At 40.9% G+C, this 26,759-nt stretch overlaps 1 protein-coding gene across 3 annotated transcripts in view; it reads left to right on the top strand.

Annotated features, from left to right (window-relative positions):
• The first annotated feature begins 4,244 nt into the window (after positions 1-4,244).
• The window catches only part of INSC (INSC spindle orientation adaptor protein), a 147,518-nt gene continuing 125,003 nt past the window's right edge, over positions 4,245-26,759 (top strand). The window contains exons 1-2 of one of the 3 annotated variants that reach the window (XM_075755092.1): positions 4,245-4,436; positions 6,409-6,535. Coding sequence is in view for 1 of the 3 variants with exons in the window: in XM_075755089.1 (XP_075611204.1) it covers positions 4,736-4,763 (28 nt within the window). In the remaining 2 variants the exon portion in view is untranslated. Of the gene's footprint in view, positions 4,437-4,677; positions 4,764-6,408; positions 6,536-26,759 lie in introns of those variants that run through there. The other 2 variants (XM_075755090.1, XM_075755089.1) reach the window with 2 other exon arrangements.

Below are 26,759 nucleotides of genomic sequence, written 5' to 3'. Positions count from 1 at the left end.
TCTCTTCACTGGGTGCGGGTGTGCATCCACAGCACAGAGGTGCAGCATCTAGGGAGGTGACCATTTTTTCAAATCAAAAGCAACTGGCAGTGGTGATCTGATCATGGGACAGCAAGCGAGAGCACAGAAAACCAAGTAGCTGAGCTAGAAGAGGAGCCTGAAGTGATAGCCAGCTGGCTCCAAAGGCGTTGCTTTGCCTTGCATTAATCTTTGTCCAGCCCAGCCTAGCTGAAGGGAAGGTGACCGATGTGCCTGTTGTCACCTATACACAAAGAAAGATTCACAGGCAGATGGTAAATAGTATTTAAAAATGGAAGAATTCGTAATGAGTGAGCTATATGCTATGCGAGTGTTACTGCCAGAAGCTTTACTGAAACAGCCTGCAAAGTTTGAGGACTGTAACCATACATAGAAACAAACTGCACCAGTTTGACTGAAAGCGTGTAATTTCCTAGATTAACAGTTTGCAGAGATACAGTTTAGTACTAAGTGAAGTGTTGCTAACTAAAAAAAAAATGTTGTTTAATAGATATCGATTTGTCTAGTTATATCCAGATTTTATTTAAAGCAGGGATTAGCCTGCTTTTAAAAAAAAAAATTGCAGTGTGTGTGTCTGCCTGAGTGCATTTGCTGTTGGAAGCATTGGATTCCCACGTGTGGTATCATTTAGTTGTTTTTAAAATGTATAAGAAAGAATGCATTTCTTGATACTAAATCATCTTTGATGAAGTACAGGTGATCTCAGGTTATGTCTATGGTGCTACGAAAGTAGTGTTTGACATAATGAGGGAAATTTTATACACCCCGTGGTCATTAGTATTTCTGAGGAGGGTAACGAGAATGGGCCGAATACTGAGGACTTTGACAGTTACCCTGTGGAAAGGGCTCTGGATCTGCATGGCAGAGTGGGTGAGCTGGAGCCGTAGCTCCATGGAAGCTGTCCAGGGGTGTTTTCCGGGTCCCACTTGGTCTCCACGATTTGTGGGGACTGTGGGAATTTGGTTTCTTATGAATCCGCTAATGAAGAGTGGTGGATGACAAACTCCTGCTGGAATTTTTTCCCAGTTTTCATTAACCTCTGTATAGATATTATTTTAATTAAAATAATCTTGACAGCACTTATGAAAAAGCTGTAGGGGTTGCAACAGCAATTAAATGTGTTGTCAAAAATGATAAGCAGCCTGGTATCACAGGAAGGAAATTAACACTCTGACCAATAATGGAAGAGTAATCTTAATCCGGAGCTTTTTGCCTCTCAGGAACTCCTTAAAACAGATGGATTTTGGAGACCAGGCAATTTTAGAACAAGACAGTTAAGCAATAGGTGTCATAAAGCATCTCCATTTTAAAACTCAGTGTCATACTGGTGTAATAGTGGCTGAAGGCCAGCCAGCAAGAAATGTGATGTTAATTAGACATTAGTAATGGTGTATGTGCAAAGCCTTAAATATTTTCCTAAATTTTGGATATCAGAAAGATTGGGAATTGTACTCAATATTAAGTCCTGGCAGTGGAGTTTAACAAGGATCTGCATCAGTGCTGGTTGTCTGTTTTGTGTTGTCCACTACAGAGAGAAAGTATGGAAATGCTGGCAGGCTCTTCACCGTTGTGAGGACGACAGGGTTTGAGAGCCTTGCTTTCTAGATCACATCACCCTGGGTCTTTTATTACTTGGGAGCTGCGTGGAACGCATAAATGCACAGGTCTTTTGGTAAATGACAAACTCCCTAACTCATAGTATTTTGTTCATCCTAAAGGTACTGGTCATCCTTTTGGAACTGGCAGGCACAAGAAAAATCCAGCTCTCTCTGGTGGCCCAGGCTGGAAGGCGCAGTCCTCCCCCCAGACCCACCAGGCTCGAGAGGTGTAGATGAAGCTGCGGCGGGGTGCAAGGACTGGGCTGCTCTGCCCAGCACGCTCACAGAAGGACTGGTGAGAAAGGCCACCCAGGAAGGGGCAAGCTGTGAAAACAGCTGCAGTTTTACTACGGGAGAGGATGCCAAGCGATTGAACTAAAGGTTGGATTCAAATGGCTCCTCGGGAGAAGAGAAATGGGAATAGCCCATCAGTAGGCACCAGGCAGGGCAGATATAGGCAGGCTTGTAGGACCTGGGAGTGGATGAATCTGTCATTATTCAGAAACTCTGAGTGGAAAATGATGCTAACAATGATTATGGTTTCCTGGGTACCCCTGCAGCACTACCTGAGGTAAAGGGCTTCTCTACCTGCCACAAGGGCAAGGCATGAAGGATTACTGGGGATGCTTGTAACTAAGGGTTAAATAAAGAAATTCAATGCCTACGTCAGCAAGAAAAGGGCTGACAGCTTTAATGAAGATAATCCTGCCTTATCTTTATCCTGCCTCGCCAAATGTAATGTAAGCAGAGCTGCCCCACGGCAGTTAGGGCTTCCTTTTGCCCTTCTGCCCCCACCCCTGCACCCCAGCTTGTGCTCCTCTCCTCCACATTTTCTGGGCCCACTCTCAGCAAAGATGAGAACTAAATGATGGGATGATAGCATGCGATGTTCCTGGTTAGGGAAACCTGCACAGTAACGTGCCAGAGATGTTTCAAAGGGAAGCAGGTTTCTTGTCCTGCTGATGCTTTCATGGCCTGTTTGTCCTTTCTGGTAACATCTGTGCACCCATCTACAATGTGCACCCATCTACACAGAGGCTTTTTTCTCTCCCTTTTTCATCCCTAAAATTAAAATGTATCTCTTCATTCAGTTGAGGCTACATCTCGCAAGAGCTGTGATTTGAGGAAAAAAGATAAGTAGCAAGATGTTAAAGAAAGAGCTTATTTATTTCTTGCTTGCTTTGCGATAACGCCCACAGTGCAAAAAGACTGGATCCTGTGATATTAGGGACTAATTCAAAATGTAGCAGGAGGCATTTCCTACCCAAAGGACATTCACACTGTGAGGAAACTTGAAACATCAGAGCAAAAAAGCAACACGTAAGTATGGAGAACCGGGGGACAGGGAGACAGTGAGTGCTTCTTTTCTTCTCTGTTAAAAAAAGGCACTGTTTGTTCCTCACAACCCTCCAACTTACTGTTACAGTTGACTAATGTCTTCTAGTGCATCTGGATGAAGGCTTTGACCTGAAGGACAGCAACAGCCCGGACCAGCTTTATGGACGAATTTAAGAGAGAGCTTTCTACACTTACGGAGTAGCTTGGAAGGTGGCCCAGCAGGCAGCGGTGGCTGGAGAAGCCCTAAAGCTGGCCGGCAGGGTAGGGCGGTCGCTTGGTGAGCAGGACCGGGAGATAGGGACTTAGAGCTGTGAAGAGGACTAAAAAGAGGTATCAGTGCGTAATGGAGAAGGGCGGCAATGGAGGGCATAAAAGGGGGATTGAGGGAACAGAATAACAAGTGAGCATGGAAGGGTCAATGGGTGCGGAAGTTGGAGCAGAGAGGAGAAGGCAGCAGGGACAAAAGTTCAGCCTCCTCCATGATGACAGAGTTTTGGGGAATTGAACTAAAAGCTTCCTTTGTGAGGAAAGCCTCGTATCTGGAGAGCTCAAGGGATAAATAAAGATGTACGCTGAGTTTCAGTGTCAGCTTCCAGACTGAATGTACCCAGGAAATGACCATACTTTATTCTTGATATAATAGGAGTAAAAATTAAATGCAACAGAAGTGAAACATATCACTTCGAAGGTATTTTCATACTTTACAAAGTCAGAGGTTTAGGTTTATTTTATGTCAGCAATAGGCAAAATGTGAAGTACTTCTAAGGAAACACCTGTGTTGAATAAAAACAGTAACATACCAGACATAACATGGGTGGTAAACCAAATGTTTAACTTTCCATGTAAAATCTTTTTTTTTTTTTTAACTAAAATTATTTCATTAAAAATGATAAGCCTACATTTGTTGAAAATGTGTTGTCCCTCTACTCCTGACAACGATGCTGTTTTTTACAACTTTCTTCCAGTAAACCACATCTGGATTTTTAACCTCGTTGAAAGTTTTTATTGTGCTTCTATATCGGACTGTATTGTAATGGAATTGGTATTTATCTCCAAATTTATCCAGTTCCTCCTTTGTGGACAGTCTTATGTTTAACAGGGTCTTTAATTACATTCCTCTACTAGCTGACCACTACAAAAATTGAAATCCTCACCACAAATCTGTAAAAATGTTTCCATTTGCACTGGGAGACAAAAATAGAATAATTCCATGTCTTTTTGGACGGATGCCTAGCTGAAACTATGTAGGGTTTGACTGACAAGAGGATGTAGTCTTTGCTGAGAGCACTTTCTTTAAGGTCCTTTTTAGTCTTCAGGAACATTTAAGTAGATGAATAAGGAGAGGATTTATGCTAGTTTCCCTTCATTTTTGTTAACTTTGCCTGCTTTTTTGTAACTTTTGTCTTCTGCAACAAAATCTTTCCAGCTCATCGGGCTTGCTGAATACATAATCACAAGCTGGTAAGTAGCAACTTCAGTTTTGATTTGAAATGGCACTCTATTCTTTTGTGTACAGCTGTGGTGGAAGAATAAAACCCCTTTGTGTGGCTAAGCAAAAGTAGAATTATTTAAACGCTCAGTATTCACCAGGGTTATAACTGTAAAGTATAGTCTTTCAGTGGTGAATAAATACAGTTAACGCATAGCTCAGCCTGCAAACGCAGCGGAGAGACTTGACTTGAGTAAGTTCAGAATCATTTTGCACCCGAGTGAGCTCTCCCTGCTGTGCTGCACGGCACGTTACCCGTTTCCTGGGGAGCATGGATGGGAGCTTACAAAGCACAGCAGGTAATTGGCTGCTTCGGTTGAAAAAGCAGAAAAAGCATATTTGTCGGTATATATAGAAGGAAAATGAGAACAAATGGTAATTATTATCGGGTGATAGTATTTGTTCATAGTCTTCTGAGCTGTCTGTGAGAGTAAATCCATACTGACACTCTGTAAGAGCGGTGAGTGTGTTAAATGTGATGCTTGGGCGGTGGTCGAGCAACTTTTTCTGTCAACGCATTTTGGACTGGAACTTTCATACGCTTTGAACGCAAAAAAGGAGGTGAATGTGTACGCGATAACACAGTTTTTCAGAATGCTTTCTTCTGCTGTTCAACACTTGTATTTCTGGATTGTGGTGCATATTTTTGTACCGTTAGTTCATTTTGAACCCTATCTTCATCTTATGTGAACGGTCCTATCTCTGAAGTCAGTGGAAAGTGAACATAGCTCAGCGTTTAGGCACTTACTTCTGTATTTCTGAAACTTGCTTACACCGATGCAAACATTTCCTCTTGGAAAGGGAAAGCTATTACTGGGTTAGAGACTTTTCCTCAGTTGCACATGTGGCAGTTTCTACAGACAGACTGAAAAAAAGCTGTAATGATATATCTATGCTTTTTGTTTAAAGTGGTTTACATCCAGATGGGGTGTGGAAGTGTTTTGGCAGTGTAAAGGCAATTGTACCAGGTTCCTCCTAAAATAGGGCCATTTTCATAAAAACCTTTTTATTCGCTGTTTTTTCTTTCCTTCCTCTCTTTAACTAAATGAAGCATGAAGTCAAGGCTGATAGATGCTAGAATAACATAAAATCTATTTTAATTTTCATAATATAAATATATTGGGTAAAAATAACCATATCTGGGGTTTCATATTTTAAAGATTTATGCATACAGATAAATATGTATGACGAGTCTCACTGGAACTGGTTGACACAGGAGTATAATATTCACTTCAAAAATCGTTGCAATTTCGAGTTGCAGTAGTCCAGTCCTTGGACAGGTTGGTTTTAATTTGTTTGCTGAAAATCTCACCAAGAAACCTGTACACTGTGTTGGAGGTTGAAATTGTGCTGCACCTGTAGGAGGAGACAAAACTGAAATATTTTATGGATTTGGTAGGTCTACATGACTGTCTGTAGGGAGGATACTTGGAAGACTGAAAAATATATTATACATTTTTAACACTTCACTATCCTCACTAGTTTGTTTCCTCCTCTTTGGTGAAGTGGAAATCAAAATGTTTCTTTCCTTCTTTTATACACTCTTGTACACTTTGAATTGGCTTTAAATCTCCATCAGTGTCGTACGAGGTAGAATGTATCATAAAGCATTAAGGGAAATGAAGTTAAGACATGCAATGTCTAATAAAGAATATTAGTATTTATTGGCAATCATTCTTTGGCCTGGATGATTTTTTTTTTTTCCAAAGGGCATTGACATTGCTTTTGCTGTCTTTTCAACCATCACTCTCCATGCAGATGTGCTTTTTCCCCAGTCACCTTTTTTTTTTTTAATTATTTTTTCAATGCCAAATACTTAATGTGTCATTTCTGGCAGAAAGTTCTGGTGATGAAAAAGGAAATAAAATGGGCTTGAGGCAAGTTGCTGGAGAGGCACAAACAGGATGGCACAGCCATGGAAAGCTCTTTTTTTTTTTTTTTCAGGACTTGCATACCAGTCTTCATACTGACTTAATGAACACAGGAGGAAACGTATATTTTTCTTGGGCGTGGAAAGCAAATGTAGTCTTGGAGTGCAAGATTTACTACCAGCATAATTGGCTAGAGTAGCGTGAGTAACCGCGTGCCAACTTTCTTTTGCCTCCTGTGTACCTGGCCCAATTAACTCCATTCTTCATTCTTCATTCATCTCCTCAGGTGGATGTCTGGTCCTAATGGGCCATAAAATAGGTGGCACTGGTCCATATGGAAATGCCTTGTGGTGTAGGGGGACTCGTAGCTCTTTGTAGGGGTCCTTGAGTGTCAGAGGTGGCAGTGATGTCTGAAAGGAAATTCAGAGTACCCACGCTCTCTTCCTGATTGCTGGAAGAGTCTCTTTGCATAACATAGGTCACCAGATGAAAGCCAGATTGGTTTGAGAGCTGCACAGAGGACCCAACGGAGTGAACTTCTCTTAGGCACAAAGGAAAAAACTTCAGCTGGGATTAGATACTGTTGTTCTTATCTCTTAAGAAAGATTTCTTCTTTGCTTCTCCTTCCCTCCCATGTGGTGATTAGTCATAACTTTTCTAATTGGACTTCTAAATGGATTGTGCTTAGTGGCAAGTCAAGTGGCTCAGCTGTTTCCCTGCTATGCCCTTGTGTTTTCTGGACTCTACCTCTCCGTCTGGAGATGCTGATGGGGTGAGAGGTAGCAGGGAGCAGACTGTCTGGTGAAAGATGCTCACTCTGCAGATATCAAAAGTCCAGAGAAAAAGCCCTGCGAAGGCCTGAAATTCTGCAGGAGAATCTCCGCAGGGAGGTAAAGCACCTCGTGCTGGGAGCCCAGCAGAAGCAAAGAGATCCACAGTTTTTGGGTAGGCTCATACCTGAAATTACATTGAAAACATTTTCTCAAGCTTGTGGCCTTTAAAAGAGATTAGAGCTAGTTATTAGTTCATTTCTACCTCAGCATGTTTTTTTTGAGTAGGTGCTCTCTATTAAGCGTGAATAGTGGGCAAGTGGCTTTCATCAGTATTTCATAAAAATTGTGTAGAGCCAAGTAATGTATTTGATTACATATACCTATTCCTTGGGGTCTTCCATGGAGATGTGCTGAAGCTCGGGATATTATCCAGATCATTGGGATTGAAACTGGAGTAGATCGGCTGAGAAGATCTGGGACTCTGCAAAACTTTATGGCTAAGCCAAACTTCTCAGATCCCATCCTTCTTCTGTGCATATTTTGGAGTGTACCTTTGACATCCAGACACTCCTGTATTGATCTTTTTGCAGAATAACGAGGTGTTGCCAAACAAAAAAACGAACAGCCTTGCAAACCAACCCAAATCTACTAGGAGTGGTTTGAAGGAGGACTGGGTCAGAAAGGTGGATTTCTAACTCTTATTTTGCTGGGACAGTTGTGACACCTGAGGATAATACACCTGCTCTGTGTCACTCATTCTTCTAGCAAATTTGGAACATTTTGTGAAAGTAAACCTGCCCAGATCTCCCGTCATATGGGAAAAACATGCAGCACAGCTGGAAATGAGGGGGAACCATTCCTGCGTGAGCTCCCGTGGGGATGCAGGGCCACCGATGCCACGTCTGGATGCCTGAATGGGCATCATGTCCCCACTGATTGCAGAGGAACCAGGCAATAACCAACTTCACTTCCTTCTCTTTGTGTTTAGGAGGAAAAGGGTCAAGTACCGCTCTGTATGCCTATGCCTAGCTCTGAAAAGTGACCACGGTATTCAATAGACCAAATTACTTGCCTGATGCATTTCAGGAATTGAAATTTTGTTGTCAAAATGCTTATTTTTGCACATTCATCCCCAGTTAGATCAAGTGACAGCCCTCTGGTTTCTGTGGTTCTGGTTGCTCTCTCACATGGAGCCACACATGATCATTTGCGATATCAGAATGCCAACACATCAAAATTGCAATAAATCAGAGTTACTGAGAAAATATTTTGGTCAGATCTAACAGACACCAGTGAAAAGCTAGTTCTAGAGAAATGATGCTGGGTTTATCGGCTCACATCCCCCATTTGTGTACCCTGGCAGAGTCCTAACGCAGTCAGTGGAGACATGTTAATTTGTCTCTGGCCAGGATAGGTCTCCTACTTTTAAGTAAGTGATATCTACATGAAGGAAAAATAAAATCTGTGACCTTGTATTATACAAGTGTGCCTGGAGAGCGCTGAAATTAAAACCAGAGATGCTGGTACCTGTCAGATTTAATTCAGCAACCTCTCCCCACAAACACAAATGCACCTCAATGACTTCAGGAGTTGACAGGGAAACCCAAAACAGTCAGATGGTGACGGGTTACTGGCAGCCAGAAACTGCTCATTCTGATGCTTTTTGGGTTCTTGGTCAGGAAGGAGTTAAAACCAGTGCTGGAAGGGAGCTGAAATATTCAGAGTAAGAGATTTCCAGAGGGGGCTGCGCTGGCCTAGGCTGAGCTTAGCACTTTCTGCGGCTCTTCTGTTCCTTTAACACGTGAAAGGTGTAATGAACGCGCTGGTCGCAGAGGCTACCGAGGCACGGCTCACACCAGAGTCATTTGGTATTTGCCCAGTTGAAGCATCTACAAGTTTTGGAAGTCAAACCTGGCTTTCCCTGGAGTTGGGGCACAGCGCGAGGTGGCCGAGAGCCATCCTGCGTTGCCCACGCCAGGCTGCTGAGCCACCCAGGCCGGGTGCACATGCACCAGCACCCATGTCCTTGATTTGACTGTGTGCATTACCTGGGACACATGCATGCTGCTCTTCTCAGTGCAGAGCAGTCAGGGTTAATAAAAATGTGTTGCTTTATTTTCACTGCTGTAATTTCAGCAGAGCAAACATGAAAAGGAACAAAAATCAGACCATCTGGGCAGCACGGGCTCCATCTCCCCTTAGGGGTTTGCCACAACAAAGCGGTGCACCTTGCCTGCGGCAGGACATCGTATGCTGCCAGGGCTCAAATCCCCAGGTCTTTCCAGAGCTGCGCACCAGACCTACCCTCTGTCACCAGCTCTGCATCTCCCCTCATGAGGATGAAAACTTCTTCAGCTTTTGCTGCGGGGCAGTGGCTGCTGAGGTCCCGGTGCCGCAGGGAGGCCGTGGCCTGGGCTGGACGCGGGGAGGCAAAAGCAGGAGTGCTAAACAAACCTTGGCAAAAACCAGTCATCTCTTGGCTAAACTCTTAATTCCTCTGGGGTGTTGAAGGTCTGCCGAGGGCAGCCAGACAACTTGTTCAGTGCCCTCCAGCCAGCTGTGCGTGCCTGGCAGGGGAGGGAAAACGCACTGAGACAGTACAGCCGTGTTGGTCTTATTAGTCACTTTGAAAAGTGGATCATCCCATGTTAATTATCCTTCTCACATAAGTCAAAAGTGATGTATGATTCATAAGTAAGAATATTACGTGTGTTACCTTTTACACTGCATCAGCCAGGCAGCGACATGGCACAAACCGCGTTCACAAAGCCCTTACTGCAGGCGAGAGCTGCACTGGGGTCATGCCGGCAGCGCACAGACCTGGTGACTGGGTCTAAAAAACTAAAATTCAGAAAGTGTCTTGGAGGCATTTCTAAAGAACAGAGCATTTTGCAAGTGCTCTATTTCCAACCAATGAGGGCTGCATTAGGAATACCTTTTTTATTAGCTAATTTCTGTCCTTAAGAGGAAGATGCTTCCTTCCTCTCTTCATTTAATTCCTTTGCTACTTTGACCTTCACCTGTGTGTCTCACTCACTGAAATCCTCTCAGGAGGATCAGTGTCAGCTCTAATAAGCCAGCTGTCACTTTACACCGAACAGAAAGTAAATGTTTCATTTGTTAAATGGGCCGGTAGAACACGTTGCCTTTTCCTACCAGCCTCAGTTTTCTTCTAGGGGAAAGTATCTTACTTTTATGTGACTGAAAGCGCGTAAAGTGGATTCGAAGCCGCAGATTTAAGCGTCTTGAATGAAGACTCTTACGTAAGACTTTTCTTTATTTATTTTTTTATTATCTGGTGAAATATGATCGGTGTTACAGCACAGGGTCTGGTCGCGTCAAATTTTCTTCTATTTCCAGTAAGAAGATAAAGGATACGCTGTGTGCGGAACACGTTGGGAATGGCTTTTCTTTAGCAAGCTGCACAAGAAGGCATAGGGAAAGTAAGATTATTGCATGGCGCTCTCGGCTGCTGATGCAGGGTGCAACTCTGCTTCTTGTTGGGACTTTTGCCATTGACTTGCTTGCAAGCAGAACAGCTTTTCTCTGTCATAGCTTCTGTTGTGTTTATTTATTGCTCCCTTGACACTGCTGTTTTGTGCTGACAGGCACAGCCTGTGCTTCTCTACCAGCTTGTACAGGTGGATTAGTTTTACACTAATAAGCTTGGAAAGTATTTGCGAGTGGGTGTTGAGGGGGAGTGGGTTTTTTGTGCCTCTCATGCCGAAGGTGGTGCTTGGGTGTTGGATTCGACAGCTTATGGAGAGCTGGTTTTAAGAGATGTTTGACAAACATGAAATTGGTGCATGTCACTGACCAACAGGCTCTGTGGAGAGCAATTTGAGAGAGGAAAAGAAGGTGGCAGCTTTGGTGTGTGAGAGGAAGGCCATTGCTTTTTTTCTATGAACCTGCAGGTTGTGTAAGTATGGTTGCTTCTGTGGATTTGACCCTGTATTTTTTTTAAGTTCAAACCAAACCCATATGTGGAGCTAGAATAGGTGCCAAAACTGGCTGTAAGCTACTCGTGCACCTCCATCCTCTGGCTCTGCAGTGAAGCAGTGTGAAACCAGCCCCTGTTCGCATGTAGAGTAAGGACCCTTGGTGATGCTCTTGGGGGCACTGGCTGCTCAGCTCTCAGGGCACCTGAGACTCCTCTTGCTCCATATTGTTTGGAGGTATCCCCACAGTGGTGCTGTAATACCCTGTGGGCTCTCTTCTCTCCATCGGCAATCCCCCAGAAGCTCTTCGAACTTCTTCTGAGTCACGGCTGTACTTCAGGAGCCTTTGCCAACAGAGGCTAAGGGACAGCAAGCTGCTTAGTGCACATTACAGGAGGCTGCTCTAGCTTACCCTGGAGACCAGCCTTTCACCCCCCTGGCCGCAGAGGTGAGGAATCCTTGTCTCTTGTTTCTTGGGGTATTAGTTTGTCCTTGTCTTGTGATCTGCACAGGCTGGAGACTCAGGGCTAAAATCCCTTTTTCTTAGCACCCTAATTTATGCTCTAAACTAAGTGTTTGCAGTAGCTGAAATATCTATGAGAACTATTTCAAGATATTTAAATCTAGTTAACTCTCCATTATACTGCCCATCAGTCTGACTGAGCTTTGAAACTGCATGTGTATGACAGATAGATGTCTGCTTCTCTGCAAGTACCTGTCAGTAGGTCAGAACAGGCCTTAAAAACCTCAAATCCAGAACCCTGTGCTCAGCCCTGCTCTGCACTGAGCATCCCTAATGGTGAAGAAGTGGTTTGGTCTTAGTTGGTTCAGTTTTGTAGATTTTGTGTTGAAGTCTTTCTTGGATGTATCCGATGAATGTGTTTCTAAGGCTGTGACTTGCATAGATAGGTGAATCTGATATCTAGCAGTGGGGTCTTTGGTCTACTTCAAACTTTAAAAAAACACCCCTTCAACACCAAAACCAACCAACCAAAAACACAAAAAGGGGCTATCTAATCACTAGGAAAAAACCCACCACAAAAACTTCTGGCTGTGGCTGAACTGCCCCCTAAGCAGAGTACTCTGTGGCCATTAAGCTTTGAATAATTGACTTTCTCAACAATGGGTCAAGTTTGTGGCTCAAGTGAATGGAGCCAGAGCCCACAGAATAATTGTCTGTTCAAGCCACAGCCCAGGTGGGAAGCACAGCTGGGATAATGAGCCTAAACTTTTTATAAAAAAAAGAAAAATGGGTAGCTAGACTTTCAAGGGATGTAGGAGTGCATTTATTTAAATCTAAGTGTGTATTTAAGTGTATGACTGTACAAAATTATATACAGAAACAATAACAGATAATCAGCTTGTAAAACATGTAAACAATAGACATCTTTCAGCATATATTACTTGCAAGTAAACCTAGAGAAACAAAGAAGATTCTCTTATGGTTAGATCCCATCTTGGGAAAGAAGTCAAGTAATTGGTAGACTTGGTGTAATTCCTTGCTGTTATATTTGGCAAATAGGTAACACATAAGTCAAAAGATAGTTAAAACTTTATCTTTGATAAAATTCGGTCCATGTCACTCCCTGTGGATGTGAACACAGCTACAAGTTAGGAAAAAACCAACGTTCCCTTGTGTTGGTACAAAGCATAAGGCTTGTAGACAGTTTATTTGGCATGCTCCAGGAGTACTGCAACTGGGCATCTCAACACTTTCAATGTTTAAACAAATCGTAATTTATGAACTCAAACTTTTCTCTAAGCTTTATATTACTTAGAGTTCTCTCTGACAGTCTCTGTCCTAGAGCAAGAAGCTGTAGCATGATAAAGGACACCTCACATACAGTGAGTCTACTGCAGAATTTTGTCCTGGATATAGGGATTTTATTACTTTAGTCTCCATATTAGTAACACATATATTAGTATTATCTATTATATATTAGCAAAAATATAGGTCTCCTTCTTAGTACTTCATGATCTGGGTGTAGGGCCTTATCTTGGACATTATGAAAATACCCTGGAGGAGCAGGTGTAAAACATCAGCATCCTCAAATTATGTCATTTAGACTGTTTGCAACTTTCTTGGCTGGAACACCACGTTATTCTCATCATTCAAATTTGGCTTTCTGCAATCAGTTGTGAGAAAGCCTTCCTGGCTGGAGAAGTGCCTTTCTCTGTTCCATGTGTTAAGGATTAACTGGCTTAGTCACTTTAAGACTGCCTTTCGCTCCCCTTCTGTGCTCATCGGGAAAGTGGTGTTGGTGGGCACCCACGGCAGTCACTAAATCTGGCGGTCCTGAGTGCAGTGCTGCAGAGGCACCACCTATGCAAAGAAGCAGAACTGCTGAGGAATTAGTTACCACAAGAAAACAAGCAAACAAAACCAAACCCCAACTGGCAAAGAGTCAACATCAGGTGATTTGGCAAAGAAATGTGAATCGTTGCTTTTTCAATCCAAAGTATCATTTTGAAACTAATAATGTCTCTGAAACTGGAATAAATCTTAAATATGCTTCCTGGTAAAGCGTCCTCTAAGATTTCATTGCTATTTTGTTGTCTTCTACAAAGGGAGAAGCAAATAACTGGCCCTGAAATTTAGAAATTGGAGAGAAAATTTTGCACCTCTTGAATCTGTCTAACTTTGAAAGTTAAACTGTCGATGTGTGGTTGTGATTATGGTACTACATGTGCAAACCTACATTTGCTCTTACAAGCTGCAGCTGAGGTTTTATAGCTAGGGATGCAAATTTGTGTGGATTCCCACTTAGAGGGTGGCTTTCTATGCTTTGGAAGATGGGGTAACTTCTTGATTTTTTTTTTTTGTTTGTTCTGCTCAACTAGGTGTAGGTGTGCTTGTTTGCTGCTCCCCTGCAAAACCAGCAGACACACATGGTGTTTTTTTTAAAAGAAAAAAAAAATAAAAGGAGCTTGGCTCATATTGCCACCTGAGTGGAGAATGTATTTCCAAGCGTGTGTTGGGATTAATACAGTCAATACCTGTGAGAGCTTGTTTCAGTCAAAGAGTAGATACTGTAAGTTCCTTAGTAAGTACTTTAGAGTTAGTATTCTTCTCCTGAGTGTATAAATCTTTCCTCTCCCTTTCTTTCCTGAAGCTCCCCCCCCCCCCCCCCAAATCTGCTTTCCCTTTCTGCCCCTAAAATGCTCCCAAGCCACAACTGGCAATCCAACAAAGCATACAGCTTCCCATTGAGGCATTCAGAATAGCTCTGTACAGTGAAGATTCTCTCAGGCTGGATCTGTTCAGCAAACATTAGGATTTGCACAATTACTTTCATAATAATAATAATGTGAGACCCAACGCATGTTGCAGAAAGGTCAACAGTGAAATAGGCCTGGGTACTACAAACAGGTCCAAAATGATGTAACAGTAAATTGTAGTGCTGGTAAGTGTCTTGTTGATGTTGAAGGGTGGCAATGTGACAAAACTAGAGTCTTTGTTTAGGTCTGGGTGTCATGGGGATTGTTTTGTATAGATGTGGAGGCAAAGAGAGGGATATGTTACAAATTGCCAGGATTACTATGAAGCCCTTTGCCAACCTGTTAGTGTTGCTTGTTCATAATAAAGTACAAAAACAGCAAAATGGTTTGGTTGTAGCTGTGAACGTGCCACTGCTAAGTTTTGTTTTTAAACAAAAGTAGGATAAATATGCAAAATAGGATGTCAGAAATGTCAATTCTCTCTCAAGTTGATCATTTAAATTTCTAATGCTTCTGGATCCTCCATGCTCCCTTCATGGTGATGGGTGGAAATCTAACCACCAACTTAATGTTGGGGCTAATCTGAGCATGACAACAATCCAGATGGGGTTCAGTGAAGATCCACAGAAACAGGCTCATTGTCACATTGGAGACTATCATCACAGCACAATTCCTTGTCCAAACTAAAACCAAAGGTGGAAGGATGCTCCCTGGGTGCTAAAGGATGGTGTACTTTGTTGCTGTACTAACAGACAAAAGAGAAGAGTTTACTTTATAAAAATAATTTAACTCGGTTGGCTTTAGGAAATTATTTTAAAATAAAGCTGAAAACCAAAAGCCCAGTTTTAGAGGTGGAAGAAAACACTAGGACTTCAGACTCCTATAAATCCCTTTCTAAAAATGATCCTACTCATAAACTCCCTAAGGTAAACGCTATTTTTGTCTCTTTTTTTTTAATTGTAGCTTTTTATGGGACGGGCAGGTACCCACCCTGTAGTGATCCAGAGCAGTGCCAGAGCTCACAGGCTCTGTCGTTCCACCCCTGATCAAAAATGCCCGAGCACAGAAAAATGACCTCGTGACAGGACATGATCCAGATAATACTGTTTGATTTAAGAATATTCTTTTTCTTCTCTTAGTTTCTTGGGGGTTTCCACGGATAAACACACCATCTAAACAAGGCGCTTATAAAATGTGCATTTTCCTTGAGCGACGTTATTTCACAAACACCCAGCAGCAGGTTTTGGAGGTATTTCCATGGAGAGGATGGCAATTATGACTAAAGGACAGACAGGAGAATAGTTTGGGATGAATCAGGTTGCCTGTACCTTGAGTTCTCTTTCATGGTTTCTGCCTTTATGATCCTGGTTGGCAGCTCTTGCACCTATGGATACATCGTATGAGATAAATTTCAGCTTTTCCCCTGAATCTTGCCTTTTTTTTTTTTTTTTGGTCACAGCTAGGAAGATTACGTATATTTGTGTCAATCTTGTTATTTGTTTCTATTTTCAGCAGAATTTTATTTGCCATCGTCAAAACCTGAGCACAAGAAGCTACATCACAAAATAATAGTAAATAAAACTTATTACAAACAAAACAAAAGCGTTGTTTAGTACTGTGAATCTGTGTACTGTTTGCCAAAGGCAGACTACAGTTTAATGGGCTTTGAAAATAGAAACATTAAATTTATCAGATCTATTTCTATGGAAAATAAATGAGGCAATTCTTATCGCATGAATAAATTGTTCCTTTAGAATATTGTTTTGCACCATTATTGCTTCAAGTACCATTTGTGTAATCTCCTAATGAAAAGCCTCTGTAGCAGCCAGCACACCGGGTACGGAAAAAGCTCAAAATTCCCAATTCCTTTTGAAAGCAAATACAATGTATTGGAGAGGAGAAGGGGAAAAAAGATTAAGGAGCTAGAACTCATTTCTTTGAATAACAAGAACAGTGAACTAGTGAGGGGAGAAAAGTCTCATAAAAGGATAATATGTAAAGAGTTTTTCACACGGCCTCAAGTTTTCTTTGTTAAAAAGGTATTTCAATTTAAAATACTTTCTGCTTTACTCCCCCCCCCCCGTGGCTGCCCCCAGCCTTAGGCACCTCCAACCTAAAATTGAGGGAATGGGCATGGGGTAATTGGTTTGAAGAAAATGAGATGGGGTGCGAAAGAGGGAATAACATTGCTAAAGAGGGAATAATGCTGCTCGAAGGAGGGAACTGACCCACAGGAGTGCTGTAAAAGTATTCTTCTAGCTTTCAGGTTGTATTAACTTGATTGCTTTATTAGTTATTACATATACTAAATATAAGTAACTATAACTCTAGATTTTGGAGAAATAATGAAGTGCAACTTTATGTGCCAAATCAGTCTGTTCATTACTTGTTATGGATTTGACTCCATAAACAAAGTACCCATCAGTGGAGATGAGATCATATCCTAAATGCCAGACACACTCTGTAACGGCTCCAGGTCTCCGTAAAGCAATGCCTGCCTCCCTTTGACCTGGCTGCCGGCTGCTACTTTTTGAAAGAAAATTTTGAGTTGGTGCCCATTCCCTCTTTTTAAAATTTTTTTTAAAATTATTAATTTATTTATTTTTTTATTCTCGGAAAGTGCCAGCTGTCCAGAGAAAGCACAGAGGGCGCAGACCGGAGTCTTTGCTGAGGGGAGACCTGTAGTTTGGCTCAATCTCTGATTCATTGAGGCTGAGCTGCTTCAGGATTTCCAGTAAAAACAAAAAAGTGCATTTGTAACAAAGGCTTTTTTATTATTATTTTGATTGCTGTGGAGTTTAATTGCCTCAAACTGGGGCCAGCTTTTGTTCTGTCTTGCAGTTAAGTAACTCTGGCATTTATGATAGCTTGCAATTACTGTGCAAACTATCACTTTTCCACTTCAAAAGTTATGGTTTCTCCATGCTCACTGCATTATCTAAGATACCACAATTATGTGCATCCTCAGAAAGAGGAAATGGCTGTGGCACATCACATATTGTGGTGTGGTGAGTGTAGGGAAATGTATTTTGGGGGTTTCCGTGATAAATGGTCTTATGGAGCCAAATTTTCATAAGTGCCTGAGGAGACAATTTGGTTCATTGAAGATACTGTAATGCCTTTCCTAGGAAGACTTTAGATCAGTTATTCATTTTTAAGTGATTTATGTGTAGGAAGGTAAATATCAGGTAAATTGTAGTAAAAATAAGTGAATACTCAGTCTCAATTAGTCATAGGCACACAGGAGAGCAAGATTCAGGAGTCAAGAGGAACCGATATCTCTTTCTAAGTAGACAATGATCTCAAACACTGAAATTAAAACAGATGTGCAAGGAGACCACTTCTTACAGGAACTGCTAAACCAGCAGATTGGCAGTGTCAGACCTGGGAAAACTGTGCTGTGTTGGTATTTGTTTGTTCCTATTTGCTCTTTGGCTTCCTGGAATTTGTAGAGTTCAAACTCAAATATGTGGTACCTAAAAGCAAAGCAAGAAAAAATCCCTATCTTCCCTTTTTGTCGGGGGTTTGCTATTTGTTTTTTCAGGCAATATGCAATCTGCATATGACCCACTGCAAGTGGGAAGATGAGTTTCGTCACTGTCTGATCTCTGATACACTGGGTTCTCGATAGCTTCACTGTTGTGGAAACGGAGGGATATTTACAGATGGATTTGGATGTGTAAGATCTGCTGCAAAAATAGATGCAATTTTAGCATAACCTTACGTAAGAGGTGTATAAATTCTTCTGCCTTTTGCCAGTGAATTAACTAAGGATGTTGAAAAGTTATGTCAATCTCTCTTCTGCCAAAAGCTGTGGGGAAGAACTACAGTACAGCCTTTTAAGTCTGACAACTTTCTGCTCTTGTAGAGCTGATCTGTCAAGATCTTTTTCTTTTATTTTTTTGAATGAGACAAACTTTCCATAGGGTTGTTGATTAATAGGTTATGATACAAATGTAGTTCAAGATCACTGTTTGTTGGTTTATTTTTTTTTAATGTTAACAGAGATGTAACAGTAACCATGTTCAAACACTTTGATAGCTTGGTATACTGGGACAGACCAAAGACTTCGACTTTTCTTTTTGTTCTTTCATGACAGAGCCTTTCATGGCTTTGGGACAGCTGGTAAACACTTGCTTCATTCCACATGAAGGGCCGAATCAGCTGTATTTGTTGTTGAATGATATAGTGTTGATTTGGGGAAGAAGAGTCTAAAAGCAACAGGGAAATAAAATCCTGAAGCTGGCTGTGATTATTGTTTGGTAGCCCATCTAGTATAGGAAGTCTCGTTTCCTCCTCAAAGTCCTTTGGAGTTCATGACCTGCCTGTCTTGGGTTCAATGTGCTTTCCCATGTCTATAAAGTTTTCATGATCTATTTACATTTGTCCTGGTCTGGTCTGTGGCTTTGCTCATGCTTGTGCCCTGCCTGGTGGAGGGGAGGCTGCAGCACTGCTACCAAGCACCGCTACCCGCAGCAGCACCGCTACCAAGGACCTTCTCTCCCAAAGACCACACACGGTGTTTTACGTGGCTTCTGCTGTAGTAATTCAAATAAGGCAGCCACCCATGTAGGACTCGTAAGAGCTGACTTTTTATTTTGTCTCAGTGGTGGTTTTAATACTGCATTAGTACTCTGTGTGCCCATCTAATATTAATGAGAGAAAAACAGGATGCAATTTAAAACTTAGATTTTTATAATGGCTTTAGTGTTGCTTTGAAAGGTGGGAGAGATTGAAATGAATTGCTCTGCAAATTAATTTATACAGTTAATGATATACATGTTATATGAAAAGTGGCTAAACTTGAAGAGGTTTCTTAATATGTTTATAAAAATTCAGTGGATGGGTAGTTAATGGATAAATTATTGATAGAATGATGAAAAGAGTGTGTAGTAGAAATCTGCTAACTCTGAGAGAAAGAAGATTCGGTTCTGTAGAAATGTCTGTAATTTCTTTAATATCTTGGATACTTAAAAGCATTCTTAGAGCAATCTGAAAGTTTTTATGCTTGATAAACTTTGCTCAAAGGTGTCTGGTGCATCAGTTTTGCAGTAAGCTTGCTTGTCTGAGGAGTGTGGTACCAGGGAGGCCAGAAATCTCCAAGGTGTTACTAATAAAATCAGTTATTGACTTTCTGTACGAGTACAGGGTGTGCATGGAATGAACAAAGCACCCCTCTGCCTCCTACTCTCTGTTTGTGAAGTCTGCTAAGCAAGAGGGGGAATTGCCTTTATCTAGCCAAAGACGTTGCTTTGCCCATTCTCGTGAGCACCATTTTGTAATATTGCCCCCATGTACTGTGCAAATGTATCAAATCCACTGCATGAATACATCAGAATACATCAAAATACAAGCAAACAGTGAGAGAACTTCTGAGATGTTTATTTTGTTGTGGACAAACCATATTCTTCTGAATCAAAAAAAGTGAGGCATTTTAGAAAAGAACTTCAGTGAAATTGTTTGAATGCTAAGCAGTTGACCAAACTTCAGTGCAAGTCAGCTCTGTTGACAGGAATCCATCATAATTTAGTGCTGTTCAATATTGGTATACTGCAGTCATTTTTTTTATGGCATGAAGAAAACCAAGGTATTGCTAAAAGAAAGTTTAAGATACTGCTATAAAAACTATTAGGCCTCGCTGTATGTAGCTGTAGTTTATTACAGTGCTATTGCAGAAGAGTAAAGTCCAGACTTTAAAGTGCCTCTAGAAAATGTAGGCAATAGTATAATTAGATGAAATGCAAGGTATGCTTGGTTTTTTTTAATGCTGCAGTATCAAAATAATATTCTCTGGTCTGACAAACCTTTGATGAAAAGAAGTGCTTGTGCTGACAAGAAGTCAGTGGGTTCACTTGATAAATAAGGTTCACAATAGTGGACCATTGTATTTATTCTGGAGAGCCCTTATCACTCCTTTGGGATGTGAGCGTGAGATTAAGTTCTCTTTGCGCATTGCAGTGTCGGTTGCTACAGTGGAAAAGCCGTCCCTCGTTTGAAAGGTCTGTGCTTTCTAGTGATATGAAAGAAAACGCTTCTTGTTGGGTAGATAAATGAAAGTAATGTATGCCCATGTGGGATTTGATGGCCAAATACACGTACTCATGCTGTCCTGTGCACATGCAGTAAGTTTGAAGCTCCCAGAACGTATTGGACTACTGCGTTTTAAGTACTCTGACTACCTCTGCAGTAAGTATGCTTCGCTTCCAGAGCTACTGTACGTATGATAGAGCTACACTTGGATTTCCAGCATTACTGGTACATGGCACGTGACCAACAATATTGGGATGTTTCATGTATTAATAGGCTTACTGTGCGTTGGGGGATCCCAGATTAATGGAAGGATTCCTCAAAAGTTCTTTGCACAATGAATTCCTGCTGTATACGTGGGGAACTCAATCCTGCGTGAGTTTTGGGTTTTTGTTACAAGGTAAAGATGAGTAGGTGTGGTGGGTTGGTACTAGAACCTGGGAATTTTTGGTGGTGTTCCTCAGTGAGGCGATGTCAGACATACTCATGTATGCAGGCAAGGCTTATGCTAACCTGATTTCTTTTCTTTTCTTTTTTTTTTTTTTTTTTATTTAAAGGGAAGGAGACAATCTCGTATACTTCCATGTGTTCGGTTTTTTTCCCTAGTAACCTGGCTTTCTACTGATAGTGTGAGTTTTCATTTTTGGTGTTCAAAATACCCCTCTTTGTGCAAATAATTTCTGTATGGGATAATATTTCAGAGGATCAGAGGCTGAAAGATAAAAATTCAGATGCTTGTCAGCCACCAAGCTACATCATCCCCACAGTATGCTGACACCTCTTTCATATGTTAAAACATTGTCCACGTGACAGATGTGTAGCCCTTGCATCGTCCCTTGTTACCAAAAAGGACAGTATGTGGAGAGATTTGTTGGGGTATTGGTAAAGAATGAGACAAACTTGCATATAACCAAAAGCAGCTGCCATTTGCCATCCCTTCCTTTTCTTTTTTCCTAAATGATAAACTAATTCTTATCTGAGTTTGTGAGTTGTGATATCATTGTCCTGTATTCAAGCTCTTATTCACAAGATCCTCTAAGCTCATGTGCTATGAATCTATATTGTCATTTGCAAGACCATCATTTGCCTACAACTATGTATTTTTGGTACTACTTCTTTATTGCAACTCACATCTAAAGTCTTCGTTGCTACGCATTGTGTTTCTAGTATGAAAGCTGTGGAAGTCTGTTCAGCATATCGCCATGTCTCATCTTTTATCATTTGAAATAGATTGCCAGCTATAATCTGTGTATATTAAATTTGTCTAAAAAAAAAAATGTGTTGGCCAAATTTGCACATCTTAGAGTTATTCAATTTACCCTAATGGTCTTTAACTGAGAGTTATGTTCATACAATGGAGGATAAAATAGACTGAAAATTTTTCTCAGAGCTATTAAATTTTTGAACTTGATGAGTTCCCATCCAGTTGAGAAAATGCAGGTTTCTGAGTGTGTCCCATAGACCTGTCAAATCTGGCAACCAGTAGCTAGTTTTGTTGAGGCTACTGGAAGATAAAGGAATAGTATAAAGCAAAAAATGATGAGAGGAATGTGATTATTTCTAATCTAGAGTGATTGGGGGGCTGGACAACCAGCTTGGGTCCAAGTGACATCGTGTCAAAAGCATAACTGTGCTGAGGCACCTCAGGAGAAGCAGACTTCTGCATCTGCTCAGCAACCACACCTTGCTAGATAATACACTGCAGTTATTTCCTTCTTGGAGCTTGAGGGGAACCCAAAACTTTCATATGGTGTAGTTTTGTTCTTGACTTCTTCATATAAAATCCCCACCTCCCCCTCAAAAAAAACCCAAACACACCCCTCACCCACACCCCCCCCCCCCCCCCCCCCAAGCCCTAATGTATTTAAGGACATACTTCATAACTAAGCACTACTACCTAATGCATACACTCAGTGTGAAAGTGGACCACATAACAGCACGGAGAAACCTGTATTGAAAACCATTCCACTGTGCTAAATATGAAGGGGCAACCCAAGGAAGTTGCATTTCTATATAGCTTGTTGACTAAATAGGACAAAAAGGCAAGTGAAAGGGAGGAATAGCTCTTTGCTCCTTACTTTTTTTTTTTTTTTTTTTTTGGTAGAAAGTAACATTAGCTTTTAGTCCGACAAAGAAGAAACTTGCTTTATTTGACAAAGAACATGCTCAAATCTTAATGAAATAAATTGGCCTTAAGCATATGCTCTATATCTTCCTGGCTAGACGTGCATTTTCCTGAAGTAGGGTGTAAGTGACTCACTGGGCTGCGTGAGAACCGGGAAAGAATTGGAATGGTGCTCTAATCAGAAAACCATGTCTGTCTAGAAAAGTGTGTCACTTCCAAATGAACTACTAGAGGCAGCTGCATCCAAATACCCGTAAGGTAGGTGTGCTGTGCAGCCATTCCTTATGAGGCATTAAAAAAATGTTTGGAGTCTAAGCAATTGCATGGGGGGGATGTTCTTTTCAGTATCATTCTTACTGAGAGTTTCTGTACCAGGTCTCTCTAATTTCTTCAAGAGCTATGTCAAAGGCTTAGAAGCCACCTTTATGCTGTGCATTTTAATGGAGAAACAGCAGCTGTGCTGAGGCAAGCCTCGGATGGCCTGTGCTCTAAACCGTGGGATGTTTGGAGAGGTTAAAGGCAAGCACCGAAGGACAATGCAACTAATTTCGGTGAAGATTCACAAGCAGCTTAGCTGAGAAGTGCTGAGGTTGCTGGCCCTAATGTAGCAAAGCACTTAAGCAGGTGTCAGGTTTTAAACATGTGAGGTTTTTCATTTTGGTTCCTATGGACATCCTTAAGTACTTTGCTGGATTGGGATCCTGGCAGGACTGAAACCCTGGATATCTCTGCACCTTAAGCAGTGTCAGTTAAAGCAAGAATTTCTTTGGATTTGCAGCTTTTCCTTAATTTATGTGACGTGTTATTTCCCTTTTGGTTGTTCTTGTTGCTTTTTGTGCTTGAAAGAGTTTACTGGCTTTTATAATTTTTAAGACTCTACATTCTCTTGCTATTAGATATGCAAACGTGTTTAAAGAGTCTGCAAAAAAACCCCAAATGAACAGAAACCACAGAACTAAAACCCTCAGAAAATACTCCCCTTCCAGAGTTTTGAGGCTGTCTATAGAGAGAATTGCAGTCTTGTCAAATAAGTCATCACAGAGGAGGAATTATTTGTATTCTGGCCTGCAAAAAAGAGGTGTGTTTAAGAGCTGTATTTGCACTCAGCATGAAGCTGAAGATAAAGCACATCTAGCAACAGCTGAACTTGTGCTTTTCCTTTGAAACAAAATGTGTTTAGGTAAGAACTCACAGCTAAGAGCAAACCATCAAAAATGATGTATTAGTTATACTAGAAAATGAGTGCTGTAGAGCTTGATTCTGCTTATGTCTCACGATCGCATTATGCTCTCCCCTCTCTCTCTTTCGTGACGTTACCTTTTTCTTTCGTAAAGTTTCTTCATGCTGTTTTTCTATATTATTGAAGAAGGAATTGTGAGGCTGGATGGCAAATACTGTATGCAATGAATTTTTCAAAAGGTGTTAATTGTTAGCATAAACTAGCTGAATTAAATGCTAATAACCACCAAATGACTTTTCAACATAGAACCATATATGTCCCTTTTGGCTAATGAGAAGAAAGCTGAACCGAAGCTGGGAGAGCTGTCATGATGCAGGCAGCAGGAGCTGGACCATACTTGCCCAGTTTGTCCTCTTGTAGCTTGCAGGCTTCCTGTTGTTCTTCTAAAGCAGATTTTTACACATTGATTGAGGGTGTCCTTTGGCCTGAAGGGAGGGTGAATGCAGCAGTGTTTCAGTGCAGAGGGAAACTATTCAGGCAGAAGGGTCTTGTTCCAGCTTTCGGTACTTTGTCTTCCCAGCTAATGAGTCTGTCCAAGATAGACAGACTTAGCAGTTTCCAGTACTGAAAACTGGGCCAAGGAAGAAACCAAAGAGGATATGACTTCAGAAACAATTTTACTTAATTAAAAAAAAAATAATCTTTTAAACAATTAAATGATGATCTTTGGAAATAAGCACTATTACTGCTGTTCCTCCAGCCGAATGGATGTAAACCCATAATTTCAAAAGCGTACCCAGTAAGTCAGCCCCCAAAATGTGATACTAGTTGCCCTAATCACATCACAGACCTGACTATTATTTTGAGGTTGTGTAGATTTTCAAAAGGGCTGAATTGGCCCCTTCATTTCTCTTCTAAAAGTTCCATTTTGGTAACGAAACCTGATCTCAGCTTTCATTCCTTGCTCCAGTGGAAGTAAAAGGAATTGTGTCTACTTCTCAGCATTATGTCAACTGCTGGCCAAGGCTTTGGTTTAATAATATCTGATATTCGAGTGGTATCCAAACTAGTAGGTAGGCTAGTGTTCACAAGAAATGTAAAATAAGTAGAGCCATGCATCATTCATCCCCTTCCTTGTAAGCCTTTAAATTTAATGATGGTAAATGTCTCTTGGAGGAATTCTTTGACCTTAGCTCTGCTAGTTTGCCTTTGTGTAGGTTACTGAAGAGAGAGCATGTGGAAATGTAGCAATCTCTTGGGCAATATGTAGATTTTTGGTTTTCCTTTAGGAGAAGGATGTCTGTGCTTAGTGCAGTGTAGAGATGCAATGTGCCCATGCAGGTCAAAGCATTTACTACTTGCCTGGCTCTCCGCTCTGCAAGCCTGCAGCAGGCAGAAATGTACTCAATAGCCCTATAGCTAGTTTGAAAAGGTGGCTTGTAGGTAAATGTCTGCTTGTTTATTAGGATGGATTAAAAGACTGAAAAGTAAATGCCATGTCTAAGTACCAAGCTGTGAAAAACAAATTGAACTTTACGTCTATGTTGCGTTACTATGCTGCATTCTTTGTTGTTCTTGATTTATAGTTTTGGAAATGACTTAAGTCTTAATGTGAGCATTTTTATGTTGCACAATCCAAGGAACAGTTTGTGCTTTTAAAGGGAAGGATTTCTTCTTATTAACTTTTTGAGTTATCTGATTACTTTTAAATTTCGTGGACACAAACATACTTGCAACTGTTACAAGATGAGGTGAACACCAGAACTAAAATCTCAGTCTTTGAGTGGAAATGAACATTGCCTTCCTTCATAGGGATAAGGATATCTGGTTTTTGTTTTCTTTAAGTCAGAGTATTTTAATTATAGTAGTAATTAATATGGTGTTTTACTAATCATGAAATGTTAATTGATTTATTAGTTGAATTTTTTGTGTGATCAAAGTTCTTTGTAGCAGGCAGCTCACAAGTAATAACAGTAAATTGTTCCTAAAAATTGTGAATGAAGTAGCAAAACTTTCAGAAAAGCAGCTAAATATTTTTCTGCTTTGTGACATCTCCAAATGATTTTGATCTAAAAATTATTCTTTCTACCCTAGTTAATAGTGACAACATGAATGATTATTTTTAACTGGTTTGATGCTGATAAATTCTTTATATACACAAAGATTAAATTATCTATCCTGAAGAAGACTTTCTAAATTATACAATTTAGGCTGTGCTCTGTTCCTACAGAAAAGCAGCTTTTAATTTCTGCTTGCTGGCCCTATGTTGCAAGATAAGACCAGTGTAGGGGGAAAGGAAGCGCAGCATTTACAACTGAGCTTTCTGCATCAGGAAGTGGTACCCAGAGATGCTGCATTTCCCCAGGGATGGTTCATTGTGTTGCGTATGCTGAATTCTAGTTCATTGCCTACTTCAGGACAGAGTATAAAAATTTCAGAGAAAATACAATAGCTGGAAATATACATTAATAAACCTGGACAATAGCGTAGTATTGTTGGATTCTAGCTCTCTATGGCAAGTGGAGTGAGCCACATTTTCAGCTGGTGTAACCTGGCACTGCTCCATGATTGTCATCTCTTGTTGGCATCCATGCTGTCCTCCAGTAAAACAGGTGGTGTTAATTCATTGTACGTTGTGTTCCTAATGAATCCATATTACATCACATTTTGCTTCACAAAAGTAATTTGCAAGTTCATATGTCGGATGTGTGATTTGTGTTATCCTGGAATCCATACATTTCACCCAGAAAATGAGTGTTCATCAAATTTAGAAAATATTTCTGATTCTTTTTGTTATGTTTTATTTATTTGAAAATTTGGTCCCCTGAATCTGATCCGATTCCTTGAGAGATTTTGTTCTTCAAGATCTGCTTGATGAGATCTACTTTCATTTGGAGAAAAAAAAAAAAAAGAGAACTTGTTCACTGGAATTGAATGGCCTGTTGATCATTAGCTGTCTTCAGAAGACAGCTGGAGTACCGCCAACAGGTTAAACAGGTAGAAAATATATATGCAAGAACTTTGCTGTTATCAGAAAGAAAGCATTAGAAAATATCATAGGGAGCAATCTCTGAGGGCTGGCTGTGTTATATACCTTCCCTGGTATTGCAGCTGGGAAAGCAAAGCTGTTCAGAGTCAAGCGCAGGAAGAATTATAACTAGG

This window comes from Balearica regulorum, chromosome 5, assembly GCF_011004875.1.
Source record: "Balearica regulorum gibbericeps isolate bBalReg1 chromosome 5, bBalReg1.pri, whole genome shotgun sequence".
Taxonomy (NCBI): Eukaryota; Metazoa; Chordata; class Aves; order Gruiformes; family Gruidae; genus Balearica; species Balearica regulorum.
Note: the sequence above shows the minus strand (reverse complement) of the source record. Positions and strands in the feature narration are given on the sequence as shown.